The sequence below is a fragment of the Poromitra crassiceps genome, assembly GCF_964638095.1.
Source record: "Poromitra crassiceps genome assembly, chromosome: 3".
Lineage (NCBI taxonomy): Eukaryota > Metazoa > Chordata > Actinopteri > Beryciformes > Melamphaidae > Poromitra > Poromitra crassiceps.
The window spans coordinates 41,607,333-41,633,333 of NC_139625.1; the positions used below are offsets into that span (position 1 = coordinate 41,607,333).

At 41.5% G+C, this 26,001-nt stretch overlaps 2 protein-coding genes across 3 annotated transcripts; one reads left to right on the forward strand and one right to left on the reverse strand.

Annotated features, from left to right (window-relative positions):
- Positions 1–1,153: 1,153 nt before the first annotated feature.
- On the reverse strand, positions 1,154–14,327 carry nek9 (NIMA related kinase 9). Of its 2 annotated transcripts, none has more exons than XM_083632794.1 (23): positions 13,926–14,327; positions 12,097–12,274; positions 11,963–12,018; positions 11,809–11,879; positions 11,557–11,662; positions 9,993–10,124; positions 9,779–9,889; positions 9,623–9,687; positions 7,962–8,012; positions 7,668–7,860; positions 7,414–7,558; positions 7,106–7,306; positions 6,614–6,660; positions 6,313–6,474; positions 6,109–6,217; positions 5,854–6,015; positions 4,508–4,675; positions 4,359–4,412; positions 4,057–4,244; positions 3,803–3,961; positions 3,182–3,286; positions 3,027–3,080; positions 1,154–2,890 (listed from the first exon to the last, which is right to left on the reverse strand). In XM_083632794.1, the coding sequence occupies exons 1-23, from the start codon at positions 14,112–14,114 to the stop codon at positions 2,711–2,713; spliced, it is 2,886 nt and encodes a 961-aa protein (XP_083488920.1). In that variant the 5' UTR covers positions 14,115–14,327; the 3' UTR covers positions 1,154–2,710. The 2 variants fall into 2 exon arrangements, with proteins under 2 accessions (XP_083488920.1, XP_083488919.1); XM_083632793.1 differs by having other exon boundaries at positions 4,353–4,412.
- A 704-nt stretch (positions 14,328–15,031) lies between these two features.
- LOC310773464 (calcineurin B homologous protein 1) lies at positions 15,032–25,229 on the forward strand. The gene is made up of 7 exons (XM_083633349.1): positions 15,032–15,422; positions 15,870–15,942; positions 17,541–17,621; positions 19,120–19,247; positions 20,330–20,391; positions 22,620–22,742; positions 23,622–25,229. The coding sequence occupies exons 1-7, from the start codon at positions 15,356–15,358 to the stop codon at positions 23,673–23,675; spliced, it is 588 nt and encodes a 195-aa protein (XP_083489475.1). The 5' UTR covers positions 15,032–15,355; the 3' UTR covers positions 23,676–25,229.
- Positions 25,230–26,001: the final 772 nt, after the last annotated feature.

Sequence of the window (26,001 nt, forward strand, 5' to 3'; positions counted from 1 at the left end):
AAAGATTAGAGACGCACCTCCAAATCTGTGAGAAGGCACAACAGTCCCACCGCAAAGTCTTCAACTCCTACAATCACAGGACCAAGGGAACGTCCAACGAGGAGTTCTTGAAGACCCATGACAGAAGCCGCACTCCAGAAGTAGGCCTGTCGTTTTCTCTATCATTCTCAAATCTTTCAACTGAGGAATTAATCAAGAGTAACTAAACGTCCAAATCTATGTAAAGCTTGACATCTAATATTGGTCAAAATCCTGCTACTGAAATTACCATCTGCTATTGGCTGATCTTTGGTGCCAGGTGATGTCATCACCTGTTGTACTCAGTGGTTCTCAAACGTTTTCACGTCGAGGACCCCTAAACTGACACAAATTAGACCCAGGGTCCTCCATTTGATACGATTTTTGCTTTTAGATGTTTTATTACAGTGTAATAAAACCCAAGTGTATGAAACCCATGACCAAAATGATCATACTGTACATTCGGTCATGGACCCCACTTTATAGGAGGTGGCATCATCTGGCAACAAAGATCAGCCAATAGCAGACGGCAATTTCAGTTGTGTGAACATTAGACGTCAGGCTTTACACAGATTTGGGGTTTCCTCTTACATAGGCTGTTGGTGTATCTGAGGTTTTTCTTTGTGGTGGACTGCTTCTTTTTCAGAAAAAGAACAACTGGAGGAGGAACCACGAGGTGTTCATTAGGACCATGCATCAGGGTCGTGTCCCAGGTGGCACCCAACCCCAGCCATCCGCCCCGGACCCTGACTACGTGACGTGCCCTCACTGTTCCAGGCGGTTCGGTCCCGGGCCAGCAGAACGACACATCCCCAAGTGCCAGAACATCAAGAGTCGCCCTCCACCACCTCGCTACCGTCAATAAACCATGAGTCTTTTAGGCCAGTTAAAAATATGTTTGATTTCATTGCTTATCAGCATTTTGTTCTTATTCTCTTTTCTGCCTCATATTCTGATCTCTGTGAATGTTTTTTCTTTCTTCAACAGATCATTTGGCCATTTACAGGTACAACAGCATCGTAGAAGCAAACTGAATTATTGCACTTATCATTTATGTGTCTTTATGTGCAGCTTCTAGTAAAAAAAATTATGTTGCACACATAGCAAAAGACAGCTGTTGGTTTTATTTATTTATTTTACACAAAGCAAGAAATAACAGTGTCTGTGAATGACTGAGCATTTAGACCACTGACATCTCATCAATATTTGGTAAACAATATAAGGCATATTTTTTAAATGTTGACATCAAACTGTATAAAAACATCCAACTACATTAAAACATTGTCATAATTTGCACTATTTTTGGTTTCCATTGCTAAGGCACTTTGACTGTCTTCTACACTGCATTGCACTGAATTAAAATGTTGCCAGTGTTATAATGATTTGACATCTCACTGACCAAGAGACAACAGCTTATGTTATCCATAAACAAATAAAGCACATTTTTGGTTATTGTGATTACACTCAAGAAACAACAAAGCAGACCAATAGTAAACAAATACACACAATGCAAATAGACTTTTCCTTTCACAAATTATGCAAAATAGAGCAAAACAAATTTCAGAAACAAGAAGTACCAAAGACATAAAATGGTTAAAAATGCATTATGAAAATACTAACAGTATTGCTGCAATGTAGGCTTGTATATGTCTTACTGCTTTCTACATTCTAAGAAAATTATTCAAGTGTTCATACATGTCACAAAGAAGTTTACCTATATTTGGTACACCAATAGAAATTCAAGAATCAATTAAGGCAACAACAATAAGTAACCTAGGTGTTAAAAATGAATCAGTAGTTCCGTGTTTCACACAAATGCCTTTTGTAAATATGGCAATACGACATGCAAATTTAAAAAGTAAAGATTTGCATGGGAAAACTAAAATGTTTTTGGTAAGGCACTATCTATGATAAATACAAAAATGTTTGAGAGGCTATACTGTATTTGGCATTTCCCCCTTTTAGAATATCAAATTAATTGGAAATATTTCTGAATAAATTTATCTAAAAAGTAATATTTTCACATTGGAAGATGCCATTGACATGAGTCATGAGCAATCTGGACATTACACCCGCTGCCCATCTTTATTTGGAATAACTATTAAAGATGAATTAGGATGGATTAGTAAAAGGTTTCCTAGCTACCATCATGAGCTGGTATGAACCTGTTATGTGAGAAATGGTAACAAAACATCTGCGGCATAGGACTAGAAACTCAGTGCAGACATCACTGAGATGGCGAAAACACCACCAAACCATTGACTTAATATTCACATTGCAGAGTAACACTATGATCAGATTGTCCCTTGCAGGTGTCAAGGTCAGATGCTTCATGTTGAATCCAGCCAACATTTCAGTCTGTGGAAAACTAAAGCTTGATCACTGCACCCAGGTGAAGCGATGTGTGCATATGAGAGTGCAAGGTATTATCTTACATATTCAATGATCATGCAGCGCTATATCAAGCATGTATGACGTTAACACACCATGAGTTGGCATGAGGCTGCCTTGATGTAATTGTAAGTAATTGTCGATTACTGAACTCCACTGTGTCTCAACTCTAATATCTCTGCACATGTGGACTTTGTCCTGCACTGACTGCCAGCACTGCCCTCAAACCGGCTTGTTTAATTTGATATGTGCGAAGAGTTTTATCCCTTCTCCCGTAATCAGGGCGCCTGCAGGTTGAAGCTCATGGACTAGCTCCTGCAGATCTGCCCCCATGGTTTGTGACTCCGCCTCCTCTTCCTCCTCCATCCCCAAGCATACGATCAGAATGGTGGTTTCCGTTCTTTTCACATTCGGCTTCTCTTGCCGATAGACGGTTAATTGCGGCCCAGAGCCTCTCGTTCTCTTTCAGCTGGTCACTGACCTATATATAGCAAGAACACACGTTCAACTGTCATTCACTATATATTCACTATATATAGCAAGAACACACGTTCAACTGTCATTCACTCACATGGATCAAAAAATCACTGAGGTGGCCTCTGAGAAAAACATCTCACCTGCTTCTCCAGCATCTGGATCTTACCCTCTTGACGAGCGACCATCTCTCGCAGCTGCAAAATAAGGTGTAACGTTAAGCTGTTAAGTCAGATCCTGTGATAACGGGGTGTACTCATTGGTTCATGATGCAGTGCAGAGTATGTAGGTTTGATACCTGTGTGATCTCGCTACTTGCTTTGCAACATGCAGCTGATTCTCGTTTCTTACAGACGTCAGCCTCCTCCAAGCCGTTGACTTTATCACAGCCCATTCGTTTAGTCTGTGGAGTAGTGGAGTGTAAACACACCATCAATATGTGTATATGGGTAACACAATAGTGACCATTAACTAACCCTTAAGTAACAGTTAACTTATGTGTCTAGTATTCATTTAATAATGATGTTCATGTTAATTAGGTACTAATGTATGCTTTTGTTTTATAGTTTAGGGTTAGAGTAAATAAACATTAGCTCAGGGTTAGTTCATGCTTATTAGTTAATTTAGTGACCCTTATTGTAAAGTGTTACCAGTATATGTGTATCAGCCAGATGTAACTTAAATGCCAAACAGGAAAATATAATATAATAATTTTAAAATGTTAAAACATAAAGTACAATTCTTTAAATATTTATTTTTTGTGTGAAGTGTCTATCAGCTAAGGTTTAGACTAGAGTTAACTCTAAACAAACTCATTTTTTCGTGACCACTATATCAACGCAAATCACAAAATCCTTTAGGACAAAGGTGAGAACACAAGTGATATTGTCAAGAACAGTGTGAACAGATGGGATATTACCGAGAGGCCTTTCTCGGTGGTAACCGCTGCAGCCGCAGCCTTCAGTTCCTGCAGCTCCTCATAAGGCAGAGTGACGCTCTCAGAGTAAGAAGCAAGGCAGTCAGGTGTGGAGGTCTGGGAGTCCAGCGGCATGGGGATGAACTCTGCATCCTGGAGCTCCTGGTTGGGGAAAATCATCAAAGATAGCAAGATGTTACATCATCATTATCTGAACCAGGCTTTCCTGATTTCTTAGTGCTTTCAGGATAACAAACCTTTCGAAGCCAGAGAGGGCAGGAGCTGTCCCCAGTCTGGTTTGCCACTGACATCATGGGTGTCTCCATGAGGCGCCCCTCAGTATCAGCCTCCACTGTGCCACCTAGACCTCTGTCACGAACCTCCGTCGCTACACCTGGCTCCATCTCGAGATCCACTGTGGCTGTAGATGCCTCCTGACCCAGTCCTATAGATACACACAGACACACATACACCAAATATGAACTAGTATCTTGCTCATCAAGTAAAGAAAATGCCGGGATACACAAATCAGTGACCAGAGAACAGTTATTACCACTACCGATTGAGAGTCCACTGCTGTTAGAGCGAATGGTCTTGGAGTTGAGGACTTTCTCTGTGAAGGAAGAAAATAAATACAAGGAAAATTAATTAATTAACAGTCTCCTGGCTGCTGTGAGCATTATAGTTAAGCATCTGGTGATTACTAACCCATTATGAGAATGGTGTGCCACGCACGGCAAGAGAGGTCTGGCACATGGTGCAGAGAGCCGAAGATGGGCCTTGGTAAGGCAGGGCAAACCTCAGAGCCAAATCCCTTATCAGGAGGCATTCCAAGTCGCCCATTTCCTGCATTTCCCCATGCAAAGATCTGATTGTCTGCAAGGATGAAACAGAAGTAGGTTCCACTGATCAGAAGACAATAGCCGTGTTCAGAATGGTTCACTGATTCACTCACTCACTATTCCCCATGTAGTGTTTATCATATAGTGAACTATATGGGAAACGATCAAACGAGTTTCAGACACTAGCTCACTCTTCTTCTCCTTCGGTATAAACCAGTGGTTCGCAAACTGGGGTACGCATACCTCTAGGGGTACATGGAGGTACTACAGGGGGTACTTGAGAGAAAGGAGAAAATGGAAAAATATAAGAATAAATCATGAAAATAAATGAAACATTAAAGTAGATCTGCTCAGGAGGCACTTATTGCAACTCTTTCACTCAATTTCTTATTTTGTAATGTTATATGCTTCAAAAGGTGGGTTATCATTCATTCATTGCATCATATGCTATAGTTTTCTCTTGCCGTTTTCTAGGCAAAATGTTGTAGTTGGGTAAAGGGGGTCCTGTACTTGGATTCAGAAATCAGGGGAATGGGGTACTGAAGCCGAAAAAAGTTTGAGAACCACTGGTATAAACGACTGCATTGCATTATGGTATATGGGGGAAAATGTAGGGTACATTATTCATTGTTCACTAGCAATTTCAGTGTATTGTGGGTGTTTTATAGTGTTGAGAATTCGGACACTAGCAAACATACTACCGTACATAGTCCACTATTTTCTGCAATAGGGAATGGTTTCGAACAAGGCTAGTACATCCTCAGGGCCAAAACAGCCTAGGCAGTCTTCTTCTTGGGGAAATAATATCTAATGCAAATGCTTATGACAGCTACCTTAACTCCCACAATCTTGGTCACATATCCAGAAAGACCTGTATGTCATTTCCACAGGTGCAGTAGAGAAGGAGCCAGCACTCAAAGATGTCCTTTTGAGGGTTTTTATTCCTGTTTCAAAGTACAACGTACGCGTTTCAGCACGTAGCCTTCGTCAGCGTTGCAACGCTGAAACGCGTACGTTGTACTTTGAAACAGGAATAAAAACCCTCAAAAGGACATCTTTGAGTGCTGGCTCCTTCTCTACTGCTCTATAGAAACTCTTGTGCCTTGCACCTAAAACTTTTTTTTATCCGGTGAGTGTGCGGGCTGATAGCTCCCCAGCTATATCTGCTTTGAACATTTCCACAGGTGCACCAGAGCCTGTATGGGTTTTTACCCTCAGTGGCTGCAATGGTGAAGCCATCTCCACAAGACACTTTGGTCACTTCCTTCCCCCCAAACGGTCCCACGAGGACTTGGACACCCTGGTGTTTCTTGAAGTCCTTCACACCCAGCTGCCCATATTTGTTACAGCCGAAGGTGATCAGGCGGCCGCGTTCTAAAACGTCACAGATCATAGGGAATGATGATTTGTCAAAATAGTGGCAATTTCAATTCACATGTCAAACGTCAGGCTCTTTTTTTGCAGTACCATCAATAGCAGCTGTATGGGTCTTCCCTGGAGCTACAACCTGGATCTTGAACCGGGCTAGCTGCTTCACCAGGGTGAGTGTGGTGGTGTATGGGATCCCCTGGTAGCTCTGATGTGGAGGAAAGAAGAACACTTTCAAACACAGCCGTGTCTTCAAGGATCTCTATTTCTGGGTTTTAAGCACTTCCAGTATATCAGACTAACCTCTCCTGGGTGGTTCTTGAGGCCAGAGATCAACTGGTTCAGACCCAGCCTGTTGAATTCATTGTTTCCACATGCCAGGACCTTCCCCATTTCAGTCAAAAAGAAGGTTCCGTCGCTCCCGCATGATACAGAGGAGATTGTGGCTCCTTTGGGGATCTCCACCTGGAAAAACCGCAAACAGACAGGACATTGCAAAGTATTAGCTGAACATATGAATATTTTCTCCATGAGCTTGCTTAAAATGGCTTAGTGAACTTAGGGCTTAGTGATGGATATGCCAGTACAAAGAACACAGTCTTACTTGCATGGGAGAAGAAAAGTCATCCTCACATTCCAGGCCGAGACGCCCTGCATCAGGAAATCAGAGATCAATCAAAGAAAAAAAGCTGAAGAGCAACGACTCTTAAAGGGCCACTTTGCCGATTTTTAATCAGCTTTGTATCATTACCACATCAGTAGCATATCCCATTCATTTAGTTTGACTGTTACTGAGAGTTGATTTGAGTTAAGTTGTGGACCAGTGATGTAATTTGTGCATGAATGACATCACTGCTCCACAACTTAACTCAAATCAACTCTCAATAACTGTCAAACTAAATGAATGCTTGCAAAACTGTTTACAGTTTTTGGATATGCTACTGATTTTGTAAGTGTTCCTTTAACTGAGTGATTCTTGAAAAGGATGCTGTCTCCACCTGCTGGCTAAATTTGGAACAGCAGAAACAGAGCTTGGCAGAGGCCTAATGAAATCAGCTAAACACAACATACAGTTCCCAGCATTCATGCTATGTACCATGCTCTCCGCAGCCCCATGAGTAGATGTCCCCGCTCTGAGTCAGCACCACAACGTGGTTGTCTCCACAGGAAACCTGACAGACGAGCCGCTCCTCGAAAAACTCCAGGAGCACCGGCTTCAGGACCTCCATGCCCAGCCTACCCTCCACTCCGACGCAGCCATAGTAGTCCGACCCAAACATGTACATCTGGTCCTCGTCTGAAAAAGCAGCAGCATGCTCATTCAATAGCATGGCTTTTTGACTAGATTGATCTCAAATTCCTGTCTTTGCAGTTGAGAAGCCGTTTGCACATTTTCTCACTCACCGGTGACACAAGCCGTGAAGTCGGCCCCACATGCCACCTGTCGGATGGCCTTCCCCTGGAGCTCCTCCACCTTCTTTGGCTGCCGGTACGAGGACTGGTCTCCGTGGCCCAGCTGGCCCACCATCTTGGCCCCACCTTGGACATTCTGATAAGAGAGGGGAGAAAGCTCACAGTGTGGACCTCCAGAGTCTCTGGCTTTGGTAGAATATACACTACAATCAAGTGCATCTGTCTTACAGTGGATTAATACTCACAGCCCAAGTATACAGCTCTTTTTCTACTGTCACCACTGCAAAGTGATTCTCCCCTGCACACACATGTTGGGCACCGGTGCCCCCTTTAAAAGTGTCCAGTTTCTGGGGGGTGAACTTTCCCCCGCCCCAGAAGTACGCCTCCCTGGAGCGTGTTGTCACCACGGCAGCACGGCTCTCTGTCGGGGTACTCAGCCTAAAGCACAGATAGGACAACGCATCAGAATCATCCTCAAGGGACAAAATCAACAGGCTCCTAGTCCTAGTAGAACTACGAAATAATTGGCAACAACTTACTTTGGTTTCTTCATTGCTGAGTTTAGCAAGACAACTCGGTCTTCAAGCTCCCTGAAAGAGCAAACGGTTGTGAACAAGGGCATGACTGTGCAAGTGCAAGGGCAAAGCTTTGCTAGTTTCTAGCACTCAAAATCAAAAAAAAAAATTCTCTTTTAATTACGACTGGGTCACTGAAACAAGTCCTTTGATGTTCTGACCCAGTGGCCAGTGGTCATTAAAAGAAAAAAGGGAGATTTTGAGTGCCAGAAACTAGCACAGACTTGCCCTTGCACTCGGGCATAAGATATGACATTTTATACCAGCCCCCTCTACACCTGGCATTAAGATGCTTCCTGGATGATTGGACTGCGATCGGATAGTGCAAAAACTCATAAATCCAGGTGTAAATGCACTTAAGGTTAGGTTAGGTTAGGTTAAGTTTATTTGATATGGACATCACAGAGCATTGGAGATGAAACATACATGTATGCACAGTAACCAGATACACAGTGTTAAGTGTATATAGCGGAACGCTAATTTTCAACACCTGTCCACAGGCGACTCCTACACCAAAACACAACCCAAAAGGACATACCCAAAAAGAAGCAAAATCAAATATAAAAAACCACGAGAGTAAAGCTATACATACAAATATATTGACTAGAAAGTCACTACAGAAAGTCACTAAAATACACCCCAGAGGACATACCCAAAAAGAAACATAATCAAATATAAAACCACATGAGCAAAGCTATACATACAAATATTCAAGGATGTACATACATACAATGCAGTATGCACGATGTACACACAATACAGACATAATACACAGAGTACCACCAGAGGTCTACAAGGGTATTATGTGTGAGAACACAGTTGTTTCTCTTTTAACCATGAGTTAATATAACCTTGCTTGCAAGATGGATAACCTCGCGAGATCAAAAAATTCTCTCAACGTAATCCTGGTTTAGTGAAACGTAATGTGAAGCTAAACCGTCCATCTGGCAGCGTCAGGTTAGAGTTAATACCCCTGTTAAAAACATAAAAATCGTGTTGAGTTTTAAGCTCAGTAGGTAGACTGTTCCATAGTTTTGCTCCTTTAACAGAGAAAACTGATTGTCCAAACGAGGTTTTACACATGACATGACAGTCTCCGTTTGTAGAAGTCCGAAGATACATTGACATTCAATAACTCAAACCACCTCTGGGAGAGCTCAGATTCACATCTGACCACATTAACAAATGAGTGTAAATGCAGTGGGTGTTCAATCTACATATAGGAACTACATAAATGGAAGTCAACTATTATTTCTTGTAACAGAAGTAAATAAAGTCAACTAGCAGCCCTATGCTCCACTGTCACGTTACGTATGATACAGATATTGTCCATGACTGTTCTGAAAAATGCCTGTTTCTTAGCACTTGCTTAGGACATGTACAGGGACGGGACGGACGGACGGACGGGGAAAGAGAAATCTGATCCCAATGCATGAGACTAATTTTAACACCAGGTGTAAATGTAATCCAGCTAAAAGATATGTGGAGTCTGGACACAATGAGACACATGTTAATGCAGTTTAAAGATGACCTGTATCTCTATTTCATCTATTTCATTACAGAATCCACACAACATCTTCCACTCAAGAAATCACGTAACACTATTTATCTCTCAACCGACTCACTGTCTGCAGCAGGAGATGATTGGCTGGTCCAGAATCTGGTCAGCTGTGGGCCTCTGTGCAGGATCCTGGGACACAAATAGATCACAGTATGTAATAACTGACATCAAACCATTTGTTTCACAGCAATCTGAAACAGGACACTCTTGATCCACTCACTTGATGTAGACACTCGTACACCAGCTTGATCAATGGAGAAGAATATACATTTGAGTCCACTTCCATAGTCCAGTTGCCTTGGACTATTTTCACACACAGGTTCAGAGGGTTCTGGTTGGACACAAACAGCACAGTTAATACATTCTGTAAAACATATCAGCATACTGATGAAATCAAATAACTGAAACAAGCTGTGTTGTTGATGCAAACCTACCGTTGCATCAAATGTTCTGGTGAGAGTTAAGACTTCAAAAATGACACATCCCATGGCCCAGATGTCTGATTTGAAGTTGTACTTCACTCCCTGGCACAGTTCAGGCGACATGTAATACGGGGTCCCCACACACTGGATAAAAAAAAAAAAAAAAAGAGTACAAAAAGACAAGCTGATAATAATCATCATCATCATCATCATCATCATAATCAATTTTGTACAATGCATAAAAGAGACATAACATTGTAAAAGATCATACTCAGATAAAAAACAAGCATGGCAAACACCAGCATAGATCAAATAAGACGGGCGTAGATAAAAGAAAAGACAGGAGATACAAGGCGGGCAGACAACATAAATTGAGTGCTGTATATGATTAAAGTGAGTAGGCCAGTTTGAACAGGTGGGTTTTGAGGTGGGATTTGAATGTGGTTATGGTGTCAGACTGATGGTGTCGGATGTGTGGGTGCAGGGAGTTCCAGAGTCTGGATGCGGTGCAGCTGAAGGCCCTAGCACTCATGATACTGAGGCGGGAGGTGGAGACGGTCAGGAGGCCAGCTGAGGAAGAGCGCAAATTAGATGATGGTACACTGTTGCACTAGTTTGGGACTGTCCACGAATTCATTCATTTTGGTCAAGTATTTTTTCTTTTTTTTCTGGGGTCTACCAAAGGACTCTTTGTCCAGACAGGGACTACCAAAGGACTCTTTGTCCAGACAGGGACTACCAAAGGACTCTTTGTCCAGACAGGGACTTGGCTCTTTTTGGATGCTTGGAGGACTCTTTAATCATCCCCTCGCATATTTTGACAGCTCTGTTGATGGGCATCACCATGGTACTAATGTAGCTAAAAAGCTTATTCTTAAATAATGGAAGACACCAACTCCGCCGTGCTTTAGAAACTGGCTGCATGAGCTGGTTTCAGTCATTCATATGGAGAAACTGAGATTCTTTCATTTAAAAGGTCAACATAAATGGGAAGAATCTTGGGGTCCCCTTTTGAAATTTCTGGACTCACCTGATTGTATTCATATATAGATGGTTCCTGTTAATTTTTGTTTTTTATGTGCCTCCGGACCCCGCCCAGATGTATGTGTGAGTGATTGTGTGTGTGTGTGTGTGTGTGTGTGTGTGTGTGTGTGTGTGTGTGTGTGTGTGTGTGTGTGTGTGTGTGTGTGTGTGTGTGTGTGTGTGTGTGTGTGTGTATTGCTGGGTCTTTGGGATTGTTTTTTGTCTTTTTGGTTGTAATATCTAAAAATGAATCCAAATAATGTAAAAAAAGAAAAAGAAAAAAGTAAGTCAATTCCCAGTTAGCAAACACCCACAACTTCATGTATTGTGTACCCAACTCTCCCATTTGGATACTCATCAGACAGGAATAGCACCGGCCAAGGTCGCAGCAGGCAATTAGCTGTGCACTGTCACTGCTGACATTTGTGATGTGTGCTTTCATCACTCTGGGCTCCTGTGCCTGTAGCCTCTGTGGACTCTGGACTACAGTTATGCCGGGTTGACTACATGTTGCAGGAAATGGTGGAAAAACTTTCATGTTGAAACAACTTACAGTCTCAGCCATTTCAAACTGGGAGTCGAGTTTCTTTGCAAGGCCGTAATCACCCAACTTGATGAGGTCGGTCTTAGTCAGGAAAATATTCAGCGTTTTGATATCTCTGCAAGAAATATCAATGTCACTGAAAAATGGCTCCAGCACCGAGAACCTGATCATTGCTCAATGCTCATTACATTCATTTCTATCATATTATTCAATTACATCTTAAAGGGAGATGTAATGTGACAAAATAGAGAGGAAACTTACCTATGAAGAACCCCAGCCTTGTGAATGTGGGTGACTGCTGAGGCAATTTGATACAGGTACCATATGACCGTCTGAGAAAAAACATATTAAAAGGATATAGTATATTGGAGTATCATGATTTGTGTATGTAATAATTGCCTGTGATGTTTCATACCTTTTCACTGAAAAGTTTCTTCTTCTGTTGGTTGATTTTATCATACAGGTTTCCCCCTGTAATAACAGCCATGTAATATTTAGGCACTGATCAACAATATTCAAACTCATCTCAATCAAACTGTATTTCCTTACCATTGCAATATTCCAACTCAATAAGCAGAGTGTTTTTATCCATGAAGTGATTGAAGTAGGCTATGATGTTGTTGTGCTCCAGGATGGACAGGATGCTTATCTCGTTCATGACATCTCGGCGCTCCTTCTCTGACAGACAGTTTAAGTCCACCTCCTTCCATACCACCAGGGAGTTGTCCTGGGAACGCCAGAGGGGGTTATGTCACTCAGGAATAATACTACAGCAGTGGGGTTCAGGGACCCTAGCAAAACAAGAGGCATACTTCACTAGAAGCTAGTACAAAAAGTACAAGGAGTATTCTTCCAAATAGAGCAGGGATGTCAGAGATACGGCCCGCGGGCAGGTTTCATCCGGCCCGCGAGATGTTTTGGAATATATATATATATTTTTTTTTATTATTATTATTATTAAATTCGCACCCCATTATCATGAACTACGTGTGGCTAATAAGCAAGCTAAGAGTTCATTCATAAGTTAATTAACCTGCACTACAAGGAAGTATGTCAGTAGGTCATCAGGTGTAAACAAAGCCGCCATGATGCCACGCTGGAATTGAATCGCGCATTGGCTATCTACCAAAAAACAAAGGAATCAACAAGATGCTGTCGAAAAAGAGAAAGGTTGACACGGAATGCAGGCAGTTTCAAGAGAAATGGAAAGAGTAGTATTTATTTTGTGAAGTAAATGGGTAAATGAGTCGAATTGATTTTAGTAAAAAAAGAAATCCGGCCCCCATGAGGTCTCAGTTGAACAAATCCGGCCCTCTACCTAATATGAGTCTGACACCCCTGAAATAGAGCCTCTCCAGGACAGACAATAGAAATCTCTTGAGATAGGAGGGTCCCGGGAACAAAACCTTCATCAATGGGAGTGTGGGCGAGCGCCTGTTTGGGAGAGGGGAACTGGGGGGTATAGCATGAGCCTTCCACGTGCTACATCCTGCCAGTGAAACTCCTCACTGTCAGGTGAAAAGAAGTGGCTGGTGACTGCACATGTATCGGAGGATGTGCTAGTGTACAACTCTCCCCAGATCGGCAGAGGGGATGGAGCAATGAGCAAGACAGCAGAGGGAATTGGGAATTGGCCAAGTACAATTGGGGAGAAAATTTTGAGGGGTTGGGGGGGGGGGGGCACTAGAAAAGGGGTGTGCAGTTGAAAGTGCATGCATCTGGGGAGAGCCTTGACCTGGAAGGGTTTGTGAACCTCTTCGCTGCAATATGTAAACTCTTCTTTCACAGTAGAGACGAAAGCAAGGCATGGGAATGTCATTTATCTCGCTCTCACTCAAGAATTTCTCACAAGGGTATGGAAACTGAGGAACAGTGAGGCACTTTAGTTAGCCAGAGGCATTAAATCACGATGTAGCAGGAGGGGAACTTGGTGAAGCACTATTATCAAGATATTTCCAATTTTGTGATCACTGGATGACCACAATTGTTGTTGCAAGGCAATTGCAAGGCCCCATCATGTCGAAAAAAGGTTGTACATAAAACCTGTACTCCCTGCACTGCAGTAATAACAAAGGTGTTCACTGTGAAAATGTATTAAATGCATAGTGCTTGTTCCAAGTGAAGTTACACTGTATAACTTGCTCTTTGGACATGACACAAAACGGATGGTAACACACACAGCCTGTGTGTGTTCATGATCGGGGGGGGGGGCGTTGCTTTACTGTCACGTTTTAGTTATTTCAGGGCCAGGCTATTACTTTTTAACAAACATGAACAAACCTTATAAGGCCATATACGTTATTATGCATAGCGTATGATACACATATGAACTTCTCTCGTGTTACAGAGAATTGTGCTGATGAACTCTTGAAACCTACCTCTGTCCTTCTGTACAGAGTTGCTTCACCAAACGCCCCCCTCCCGAGGATCCGGATAGGAATGTAGTGCAGCTTTTCCTCTTCGCCACTAAATGTGCCCGTCGACGCTGATCGCCCACTGGCCACAGACTCACTGCCCAAATCCGAGTTTAGCGAGGCGAAATGCCTTTCATAGTCCTCCAGTGACATTTCTGTATAGACACTTGGTACAGTGATGATAATACCCCGAACAGGCCTGACGACAAATGTTGCTGAAAGCCTACTATGAAAGCATAAACACGTCTATCATGTTACCTATCCCGACTAATAAGGCATATAGTCACTATATTAGTAAAGCACAAGGATCGAAGCCTCCTTTAAGATAAATAAAACGCAACAAAATGTGCAACCATAATAGTTGCACCAGTGTCAAGCCTGCCAGAATAATTTTTTTAGAACGGCCAGCCAACTATCGAACTTTCAAACTAAAAGCTTTGTCGACACGCCCACAGGCTACGCCAGCGTTGTGGTGTTTTGTGAATAAAAACTGACATGCTTTTACGCTGAAGGCAAAATGGCAGTACTTCCGGTCTGGTTCTGGCTAGGTCTAGCCAGAGCCGTGTAGGTCTAGCTAGCTTGACCAAACCAAAACGCAGCCAAGACGAGCTAGCTAGGAGAGAGTCTCTCTTTTTTTCTTTATTGTTCATATTAAAAAATACAAGCCTTTTTTATGCAAAGTTCACAACTTCTTTCAGAATCGGGCTAAAGTACAATTAATTTTTCCTTTCTAATTGAGACTTGGAAAATGGTCAAAAATCGAAATTGAAGAATGAAAAACAGTAAAAAAAAGAAAAAAGAAATTTGAAGCAGAAAATCAATTTTGAAACAGAATCGAATTTCACGCCCCCACCCCACCCACCCGCGCCCGCGCCCGCGCGCGCGCGCACACACACACACACACACACACACAGAGGGTAGACCCCCCCCCTCCCTCTGCTAGGGGTCTCTGTGGCATACTCGGCCAATCATCGGAGACAGTCTCTTGTGCAATCATATCCAATTAGTATTGTAGGCAGAGCAGTGCACGCGCGTCATCGTTAAACCCCGCCCACTTCACAATGCAGGAAGACAGCTAGCAGCTGGCATGATAACACGACAGACCTTTGAAAAGCTTTCGTAACAAACGGAGTACACCAGTGCACCATTCACGGAGAAGACAGGGAACGGCTGGATTGGATTGAACTATCTCGGCCTTCGGACTAATTGCCAGCTCATTTACGACAAAAACCACAACAATCGTAACGTTAGCAGTTTAGCTGGCTAGCTTGTTTGCTAACTTGTCGTTAGCTGTGTCGCCTCGGTCGGAGGTGCTCTGTGTCAGATCTTGTACAGCTAGGTTGCGACAGACAGCTGGCTGCTCTGTAACGTTACTTGTATTGTAGCATTTCATCATGGGATCCCGAGCGTCCACGTTACTCAGAGAAGAGGAGATTGAAGAAATCAAGAAGGAGACTGGCTGTAAGTTGAGCTCGGACTGTTTCCTGGGCAGGAGGGGAGGGGGACACAAACAAACACTCACTGTTAAATACGTTACCATTCTCTATGTAGCTAGCCAGTTGCTTTAATCCTCACCTTCCTCTAGTCTAGTCTAGTCTACATCCTCAGATGAACTAATAAGCATAATTCGGGATAATAGCATTAACCACATAGCTTTGTATGGCTTACTTGTCACTCTGGTATCCACAAACACTGCATACTTACAGCCTCTATATGAAAAAGTTTATTAGTATGATACTTGACAGTTTTGGATGCCACAACGTTATGTGTAGGCCATTGTTAATGTAATGATGCCCCCCCCATATTTAGGTGAAAAGCTTTTTTTTTTTTTGCCTGATGCTCTAAAAACCCTGTTTTGTGGTCAGCTGGTTACATCTCTTTGGTCTGTGTCTCCGTGTCCCCCTGCAGTTTCCCACAGTCAGATAACTCGCCTCTACAGTCGCTTCACCAGTCTGGATAAAGGTGAAAATGGCACCCTCAGGTAAACCATAACGTAAACACTGATGGGAAATGAACACAATTAGCACTAGCCAAATGCTGGTCAATTTATTCTGAGGCTGACTAGATTACCTGCTTTCCCAGCCTCTTTGGCAGGTCACCAACCTGGAACTATTGCAAAAGGGTCTGAATGTAGGAAAACCCCTGCCTTTGTGGCCGGTGAAATTAAAACTCTAAAAGTAAAAGTTCTAGACCAGGACTAATTTTTTATTGTCAAGGCAACAATCAAAATTGATGGTCTGACACAGCTTTGTGAATTGTAATTGATGAGAGATATTAAGGTGGTGCACGTCTTACATTAGGCTTCATAGAAGTTGACAACTTGCGTGTCAAGTCTTTTATCTTTCATATTATCACAGCACAGCCAGTTGTGAGTATTCATTTGAGACCTCAGTTTGACATTTCTTAAGTTTGTGATTAACCTCTAGCTCTATGCATAATCTAGACAGAATGAGCAACAGGTGACAAAATGGCTAATCATTGAATGTTGCCAAGAAGCTTGATGCAGAGTTTATAAAGTATTCAATTTGACTGCTTCTGCATAGTCCTTTACTAAGAGGGAAAACAATAGTTTGTAGTTTTGTACTCAAAGACTTTATGTTTACACATAACAAGTGGTTGGATCCCCTTGTCCTGCACTAAGTTATGGTATGCAGTTGCCCGCTGTCTCCTTTGAGTCCAAGGTGACTTTTTTTTAATCATTCATCAGTTGCCACAACAGTCAAGTTTGAAATATATCTCATCTAGCAGACACCCTGTCCCATTGGTGGCTCTGACAGTCAATAAAGACGCAAACATACTAGGGCTGGGCAATATATTGATATTGTGATATAAGACTCGATATCGTCTTCAATATTTGATATCGTAATATGATTTGGCATACCATAAGTGTTGTCTTAAAGGTGTGGTTTTAAAGGGTGCATTACAGTAAAGATCCCCCCCCCCAATTTACCAGACTGTTCTAGCTGTTCTTTAACTTTACCCACTTAGTCATTATATCCTGATACCGATGATTATTTATTAAAAAAAAAACTTGTGTAAATATTTTGTGAAAGTACCAAGTACCAACTTTAATTGAACTAAACATGAACTAAACATTTAGCCCACTTCATAGAAAATAAATACTGAGATATATTTTGTGTATCGCCATTCAGCATAAAAATACCAAGAGATATGATTTGTTGTTCATATCACCCAGCCCTAAAATATACACTCTTACACTGTATTTTATCTTGGTAACATGTACTTAGGCCTAAATTTGTTGGATTACAGAATTCACTGGTCACTAACTATTTTACCAGCCTAAACCATTTTTAGTACAAAAAGCAGGAAAATAGGAGTATTTCTGAGTGGTTTTCTGTCTGCCCTGGTCTGTCACAGTTTTCACTCTCCACATGACTTTGCATCCCTGAAAAAGGGCATGTACTTCATAGCTGGTGATAATCAGTTATCTGTCAACTTATCTAAGATCTGTGATAATTTGGTGTCAAGGTCAAGGTTGGAACCAACTCCACAGATATTTTTTTGCCATTTATTCCCTAAAATATATATCTCCTCCATCGTGTCTCTTCATTCCTGCAGCCGAGAAGATTTCCAGAGGATCCCAGAGTTGGCCATCAATCCTCTGGGAGACAGAATCATCAATGCCTTCTTTCCCGAGGGGTGAGTCGTTGCTGTTGTTGGTCTGCTCTCAGCGGTGATCTTGTTTTTCACAAGACTATACATTATAGACTTGAGTCACAATCACCACAAAGCCAAACCATGCCACCGTGCTTTTTAGTGGTGATTCTTTAGTGATGGTTGTTCAGCCCTCAGAACCTTGGTCTTTCTCTGCCAACACTGCTGAAGAAAAATCAAACCAGCGTTTTGAGCACAGCAAGTTTTGCCTGTATAGGTTGTTTTTTGGCAAGATGGTTGTTTTGTCAAACTTGGAGCTTAGATAAAGCGTGACCACTTCTTTTAAACCTGAAGTTTCCTTTCCAGGGTATCATTATAATCCCAAAAAGTCAGATGTGTAGGCGTCTTCACTTTAGCCATGGCTTTTCATGGTTTCATGTGCTCTTCTCTGCCTGCTTTGGTTTTTGGCTTGTGTGGTTTGGAACAGCTTGAGAACAAAGCCCGAGGGTCAGGGTAACTCCTTACTGCAGGCAAAGAATGCAAACTCTGCTCAACGCTATTAGATTACAACTCATTTGGGTTCATTGTTAGCCAGTGTGTAATGTATAGTAAAAGAGTTAGAGGAATTTGAGCCAGATTTCTTTCTTTTTTTAACATTTATTTATCCAGCGAGGACCATTGAGAGCAAGCTCTGTTTTTCAAGGACGCCCTGATTACAGCATACAGTAATACAATTACAAATTGCAGTACAAAAATAAATAATAAAAAAACCGCATAAAAAACACAGATGCAGACAAATAAAAGGGCTACGCAAAGTGCAGTTCATATGCAATACATCCTCAAGTAGCACCCTGAACATCTCTATGGAGACCAGTCGGTCCAGTTTAAGAGAGTCCTGAAGCTTGTTCCATCTATCAGGAGCATCAAAGATGAAAGCGCTCTTTCCTGACTCAGTATTCATACATGGAATGACCAATCTAATGTGTCTGCGAGTGTGTCTCATATCCTGTAGCTCTGAAACTTAAAAGCCAAGACAAGTACAATGGAAGCTTGCCCCACAAGGCCTTATAAATAAATAAAATACAATGTTGAGCTCTACAAACGGTAAGAGAAGGCCAACCCACTTTTTCATATAAAATACAATGAGTGTGAAACCCACCGCCAGTAATAAACGGCAGAGCACTGTGAAATACTGCATCAAGAGACTTCAGCGTGGAAGGTGAAGCATGCATGCATAGTACATCACCATAATCAAAAACAGACATTAGAGATTGCACAATGGTCTTTCTACTAATATTAACAATTTCAATTTGTTCACCTTTGAGAGTATGAATACCTACTCAGGGATCCGTCTCAGGAGACCTTGAGAACAACATACATTTATTCTTGTCAGAGTTCAAGACAAGTTTATGACTCATTAATTAAGATAAAGACCCAGTGATGGATTGTTTCGAATCCCTTAACCAAAAAATGGAACACATTTTTTTGTAAAAAAAAAAATCCATTGTAAAATGTCCTAAATTGCATGTCTGTTATTGGTCAGGGAGGACCAGGTGAACTTCAGGGGATTCATGCGGACCTTGGCCCACTTCAGACCAATTGAGGACAATGAGAAGAACAAGGACCCCACCGCCAGCGAGCCGCTCAACAGCAGGACCAACAAGCTGCTCTGTGAGTCTGGAGCTTTAGTCACATGACCAACAAGCTGCTCTGTGAGTCTGGAGCTTTAGTCACATGACCAACAAGCTGCTCTGTGAGTCTGGAGCTTTAGTCACATGACCAACAAGCTGCTCTGTGAGTCTGGAGCTTTACTCACATGACCAACAAGCTGCTCTGTGAGTCTGGAGCTTTAGTCACATGACCAACAAGCTGCTCTGCGAGTCTGGAGCTTTACTCACATGACCAACAAGCTGCTCTGTGAGTCTGGAGCTTTAGTCACATGACCAACAAGCTGCTCTGTGAGTCTGGAGCTTTACCGTCTCGTTATAGTCGAGCGAGGCTCCACAAGGCAGACCTCTGCAGATCGCGCACGCACTCCGCGGCTGCACTGGGAGCGTTGCTTTCATAGTCAGAGCGGCAGCCAAGTGATCATCATGTTACATTGTACAGTGATAATAGTGAGAACCGCCCATGAAAAGTCACAATGAAACGCCATTATGTGCAGTACTGAGGTTGGTTTCACTCTCAAACGACCGTATATCAGCACATGAATAGAATCACCAAACTTGTTTTTACTGAATAGGCGTTTCAATTCTCAGCCCTGGTAGCCTACTCTGTGCTGCTTAATCTCTCTCAACACAACACATTTACTTGTTGAAATGACTAAAAGCGAACAGTTACAAATCAAAGTTTTACCGCATGGGTAAGGAAATGTGGTCAAAACACGGCTCAGTGTACGTACTTCTTCCTTTCATTTCTCTCCCTGCAAAGCGCAATGCGCCCCGGGAACTGCGGAGGTACGCGCTGTTAGAAATATTTTCACGTACGTGCTATGCGGTTGTGGAGGCGCTCCCAGCGCAATGACATCATATTTGGCGCGCGCCCCTCGCTCCTTCCCTGCGCCTGGCTCGCCGGAGTAACCATAAATGAGCCTTTAGTGAGTCACATGAGCAACAAGCTGCACTGTGAGTCTGGAGCTTTAGTCACATGATGGGTGTGTCCGGACCTCTCATGCACATCCAGAGCTGTTTGTCAAATGAACGTACAGTATGTCTCTCATTAGCCTGAAGACCTGTTTCTTTTGATCTTCTCAGTTGCCTTCCAGCTGTATGACCTGGACAGAGATGACAAAATCTCTCGTGATGAGCTGCTACAGGTGAGAGGTTTGCTCTGCGCGTGAGTGTCGTGAGTTAGGACGCTGCGGTCATGGAAAACCTGGAAAACTCATGGAGATTCAAAAGCTCATTTTCCAGGCCTGGAAAAGGCATGGACTTATTAAAATCCTTGAAAGTTTTGAAAAATCATGGGATTTGTGGTTTGTAATGCAATTAATTGTTACAGTAATCATCCATGGATAACCTTCCACATAATGTCACCAACTTCATCTTCTAGATTTTTAGGCATGTTGATTGATGACAAGCTATGCTGGAAACCTCATATTAAAGAAGTTCCATCCAAAATTGCCAAAAATACTGGTATTTTAAGTAAAATTAGCTATTGTTTGGACAAAAAAACTACTCAGATGTTGTATTATTCTATGATTTATCCTTATATTAATTATTGTAATATTATTTGGGCCAGCACCCATCCTACCAAGCTGAATTGTATTTACCTTCTTCAAAAACGCTGTGTTTGAATCATTTCACATGCAACTTACTTAGCTCATTCGCAACCCCTCTTTAATGAATTATCAATACTTAGCATATATCAAGTAAACTTCCTCCACACAGCACAGTTTGTTTTTAATGCAACTCATCATTTGCTTCCCCCTACATTCAATAACTTCTTCAGAAGAAACGAGGAAAATCATAGTTATAATACAAGATGTAAGAGACAACTTTCATTGCCTTGTTCTCGAACATCCATATTTCAATTTAGTCTTCAGTTCAGAGGAGCTAAAGTTTTCAATCAACTACCCCCCAACTTTTTTGATTTCACACCCACCCTGTTTAAAAAAGCTGTTAAACAGTATTTATTTCTCAATCAATGTGCCTAATCATGTATAATCTTTTTAAAATGTTTCCTTTCCCCCTTTCTCTCATTAATTCATTATACTTTTTTCCTTCTCCCCCTCCCCCTTTTAACTGTATAGGCTACTTTGCCTATTGAATTGTTTATATTGCTTTCTGTTTTGTTTTTGCTTGTTTTTTTGCCTGTTTCTTGTTTTTAACTTTTTTCTTTTCTTCTTTTTTTGGGTTTCGTAACACCATATTGTATCATTTACTAATAGTTTTTCAGGGAGACATTTTATAAGCCCCTTGGGGTTTCCCTGGTCTTCCTAGCACATACATTTCATGTTGTTGTGTATTTTATGGAAATCTTCTTTACCCTTTTGTGCTAAATAAAGAAAAGAAAAAAGTAACATAACAGCAGGTTTTAGCCTTCTTGCTAGAGCCGCCTCCTCCCATGCCGGAGGTTCCGAGTTCGATTCCCAAGTCCCAACTGCAGGGGGCTCTATGCAAAGCGGCTTACATAAAGAGGTGTGTCCTATTTGTCCAGTGTAGTAATCATTTCTGCTATTGATTCAGTCACCGCCTCACATAGCCTACATGGAAATTCCATTATAGATCCTTGAAAAGTCATGGAGAAGTCGTGAAAATGTGTGGCAACCCTGCACGATACATTTTGTGACAACAACTGTGACACAATAAGGAAATAAAGGGGATGAATAACACAATCCCCACACGCCTTTTCCTTGTGGTCATGGAAGAAAGTGAGCTAGCATTGTTGCCACTTGAAATATTTGCTTTTTGTTCCATGCTCCAGTCAGATACCATTGTGTAGTGTATACTACTGCCTCCCTCTAAGTACTCCCAGAGAGAGGAGAAGACTTTACCCTTCTGCTGATAATGATGCAATATCTCACCTTAATCACCTGGTGATTTCTCCCAGACAGTCTAATATCCTGTATTTTGTCTTCCTGTGTGCTCTTTCCATCTTATTTGTCCCCCTGTGAAGCCACCTTGCTTTCGGTGACATTGTCACCTGCAATTGCTGTAAGCTCGGGGTTAAATGACTCAGACGGATCTCTTGTTTTGTGCAAAACAGTTCTGCCTTGCCTGCTTCATGTGCTGCATGACCTGAATGTTCACACCTTAGTCATGTTTGTATGCTTATTTTTTTCACTAAATATGTGTTCAGTGTATTGATACTATTGTGTAACTCCTACAGTCCAGTGTGTCTCGTGTTTACTTGCAATTTAACTGCAATAACTACAAATTATCTTGTGTCGTACTTAAGTACATGTAGTATTAGCATTGTTTTCAAAACACTGCACTATTTTGTGTAGGTCTACTTCATGGAGCATCTTTTGATGTTATTTCATCTCGGATAGGAAGTGTTTTTCATTGGTGCCCAAAGGAACTCTGTGTCCTTTCTTTACAGGTGTTGAGGATGATGGTTGGTGTCAACATTTCAGATGAGCAGCTCGGCAGTATTGCTGACAGGACCATCCAAGAGGCCGACCAGAATGGAGACAACTCCATTTCTTTTCATGAATTCATCAAGGTATGTAGCATCAGCATCTGTTAACAAACATGTTCAAAGCAGTCCTGTCTCTTAATACTAAACAGAAATATGGCTGCCTTATTATGCTGGTGAAACTAATTAACGACAAAAAGGTATGCCTTTTGATGAATGTTTGTACTTTGAAGGCTTAACAATAACCAGAACCATGAGTGTATTTATTTTTAGCACCAGAGGCCCTGAACTTCAGAGCTGGGAAGAGGCAGAATAAGAAAAACAAATACATTTAGATTTTTAAATCAAGGGTACAACATGGTATTAATATTATATAACATGGTATTGCATACGCACAAAATAGATTGCATGTCCTTGTTTAATTATTAACACGAGTGCACAAGATGCATAACATTCACTTGTTTTGTTAATATGTGTTGACACTTTGATAATTTTGTGTGAACAAATGAACGTCTTGCCCACGTTAATATAAATGCACACATTTTGTAAAGCATGTGCTCAGTTTGCATCTGTCAGCAATTTTCATACTGATTTCACTCCCTTTGGTTTAATTAACTGGATTGAATTGATTTATTTAGTTAAATTGGCCTGATATTTTGTGGAATAAACATAATGACTCATATATTGTTGATTTAAAATTTAACTTTAGTAAAAATGAAAAAACTCAGATTTCGTTATCAAGGCATTTTCTACTCAATTGCACATTTTATGTCTCGTGCACATGACTTAATACTTTGTTAAAAAAGAAAAAATCTTTCCTGGACAGCTGCTGCCGGGCTCCATAGAAAACCCTTTACCCTGTAGGTGAAATTGTCATGCTCTACCCATTGCGTAGTACAGGACCATAACATAACAGAATGCAGTTATTATTGGTAGCTAAATTGACTGTTTTTCTTGTTTTCTTAGGTCTTGGAGAAGGTGGATGTGGAACAGAAAATGAGCATCCGGTTCCTACACTAAGTTGCTGTGTTTTCTAAGTCGTGCCAGTTGATACAGGACCCTCCCCCCATCTCAATCTCAACCTCTCCATGGGCCGCAGTGGCCCACACTGCAAGTACATGCTCTCTGACCAAGCCTTAGGTAGATACTATCATAGATCTTGAGTTTCTGCCTTTGCACTGCTCTGTAAACAAAGGGAAAAGTTGCGTGCCTTGGGTTGTGTTGTGCTATGTCACTATGTATTTCCCCCTCAGAAATGGAACATTATTTATTTGCAACTTTTTACGGTCAAAGTCAGTACCACCGCTGTTCCACTCTTATTCACGCGAAAAATGATTTTATACCATGGTACGGCATGGCTATTTGTATAGCAGTGAGTAGGCAGAAAAGGCAAGGTCTAGCCATTTAAGCATACTCGCGCTGTTCTCTTCCATGGATATTTAGCATATTTAGCACGTCTTTGTCCTTATAAATATGCAAATGTTGAAAGTAAAGCTTTAAGTTTTACAATTCCACCTAAAAAAACAAGCAGTGTTTTAACGCTAACAGAGTCTTATGACTCCTCTTCTTTGACTTGTGGCAGAGCAAGTCTGACCAGCTGCCTGTAGCTGTGAGGTTCTCTCTTAGCAAAGCAGGGCCTTCTGTATCAATTATTTTGTTTTATTCACTGAAGTGCCATGGTTCTGGTTCCCCCTCGTAAATATCTCCAAAGTACATGGGAACCTATGGTCATGTTTGTGTGTTTTGTTTTCATATGGGTTAACCAAGCTACTGCCAATAGATTGTAATTGCTCATTTCATTTGTTGGACTGCAACAATAATGAATTTGACCTTCCCGAGCCTGCTGGAGCCAGGGCCAATACCACATGTTTGTAATGTGAGACTGAAAGAACTATTCATTCATTCATTTGAAAAACAACACAAATTGTTACAAAGACTCTAGATTAAACACTAAATGCTGCTAGCTCTTTGGCTAGTACATTTGTCTACTCTACCAGCCACTTTCCCATTTTGAGGTCGTATTCTATTAAAACCATAGCTGAAGTTAAGGTGCCACTGTGGCCTGCAAACAGAAGGAGTTCCTCCCTGATTGAAATGTACAGTAATATTTAAACCCTGGCTAACACCGTCTAGTTCTGTAGTGGAAACCAGGCTGTGGAGCAGTTACTGCAGAGACTGAACAATATAGAACCAAGATAACTCACTATGCTTCAGCTTCATTGTGGCTCAGAAACCATGGATGTGTTGATTATATTGTATGCACTCCTTAATATTTGTCTTGCATTTTGTTTTCGTCAGGCTAGTACCAGGTACTAAAAGAGGATTCATTGCATTAAAAGTATATTTTCTGTACAGGCCAATGTGCTTGGCATGAACTGCAGATGTAAGACCTTTGATCTTTTATGTGATTGTTAAATGATTTCTAAGAACACCTTCCAGCTACTGAACGCTGGAAATACAACTTGCCCATTTTATTAATCAACATGTGGAGATTAATCTAATATAATGCAAATGTTACGTGATGTCTAGGTATTATCAGAATGATTTATGAATTTGATTTGAATAAAATAAGTGCCATGCTAGCTCTGTATCATTTATTGAAAAGTTATTGTGACTCTCCATTTTTACTTAATTTGATGTTGAAGAACACAGAGGGAGAGAGTGATTTTTCCACCAAAGACTAATGCAGATAATGATATTGTTATGAGGCTATAGATTCGGGCCTGGGTACTTAAATTGTATCAAGACTGTTCCAGTCCCCACCTAACAGGATTACATAATATGCCATATGGGTCAGGGTCTGAGGGTGGGATTATATTCAGTTCAGATCTTTTTATTGTCCATGCGGTAAATTCAGCTTGAGGCAATGCACAATAATAATAATAAACATAAGACAGATAAGATACAAAAAAAATCTATTTCAGATTATGTTTTATGAGATTCACTACAGTTATGTATGGGACACTTTATTGATCCAGGTTGCCACCACTGCACAGGGAGGTCAAGTCAGGGTCATCTGCAGAACAGCATCCTGGAGCTGGTAGGGATTTAGTGCTCTGCTCAAGGACACTTCAGCGAGGCCATAATTCAGGTCTTGTGGTTGAAGAACAGCCTCACCACCCTACCCTGCTTCCATCCATCAACCAGACAACTGTAACCTATGCAGCTAAATGGTTTGTCCCTAAATGGAAATTCACTCATTTCAGTCTGTATAGCTCCAAAAAAGCATGAAATGGCTATGACATTTCTCCAAACAGCTTGTGCAGCATAATCCAAATGTTTTTCTAGCCAATTATCTCCTATAATTTCCTCAATGACAATATAATATTTTAGAAAGTGATGGTTG

Bases quoted from the DNA above. Each gene is read 5' to 3' on its own strand.
- LOC310773464 (XM_083633349.1), top strand. From the start codon at position 15,356: ATGGGATCCCGAGCGTCCACGTTACTCAGAGAAGAGGAGATTGAAGAA. The intron at 17,622-19,119 runs GTGAGTCGTTGC...GTTATTGGTCAG, and splicing joins AATGCCTTCTTTCCCGAGGG to GGAGGACCAGGTGAACTTCA. The intron at 19,248-20,329 runs GTGAGTCTGGAG...TGATCTTCTCAG, and splicing joins CAGGACCAACAAGCTGCTCT to TTGCCTTCCAGCTGTATGAC.
- nek9 (XM_083632793.1), bottom strand. From the start codon at position 14,114: ATGTCACTGGAGGACTATGAAAGGCATTTCGCCTCGCTAAACTCGGAT. The intron at 4,413-4,507 runs GTTAGTAATCAC...CTTCCTTCACAG, and splicing joins GCACACCATTCTCATAATGG to AGAAAGTCCTCAACTCCAAG. The intron at 2,891-3,026 runs GTGAGATGTTTT...TGCTATATATAG, and splicing joins TCCAGATGCTGGAGAAGCAG to GTCAGTGACCAGCTGAAAGA.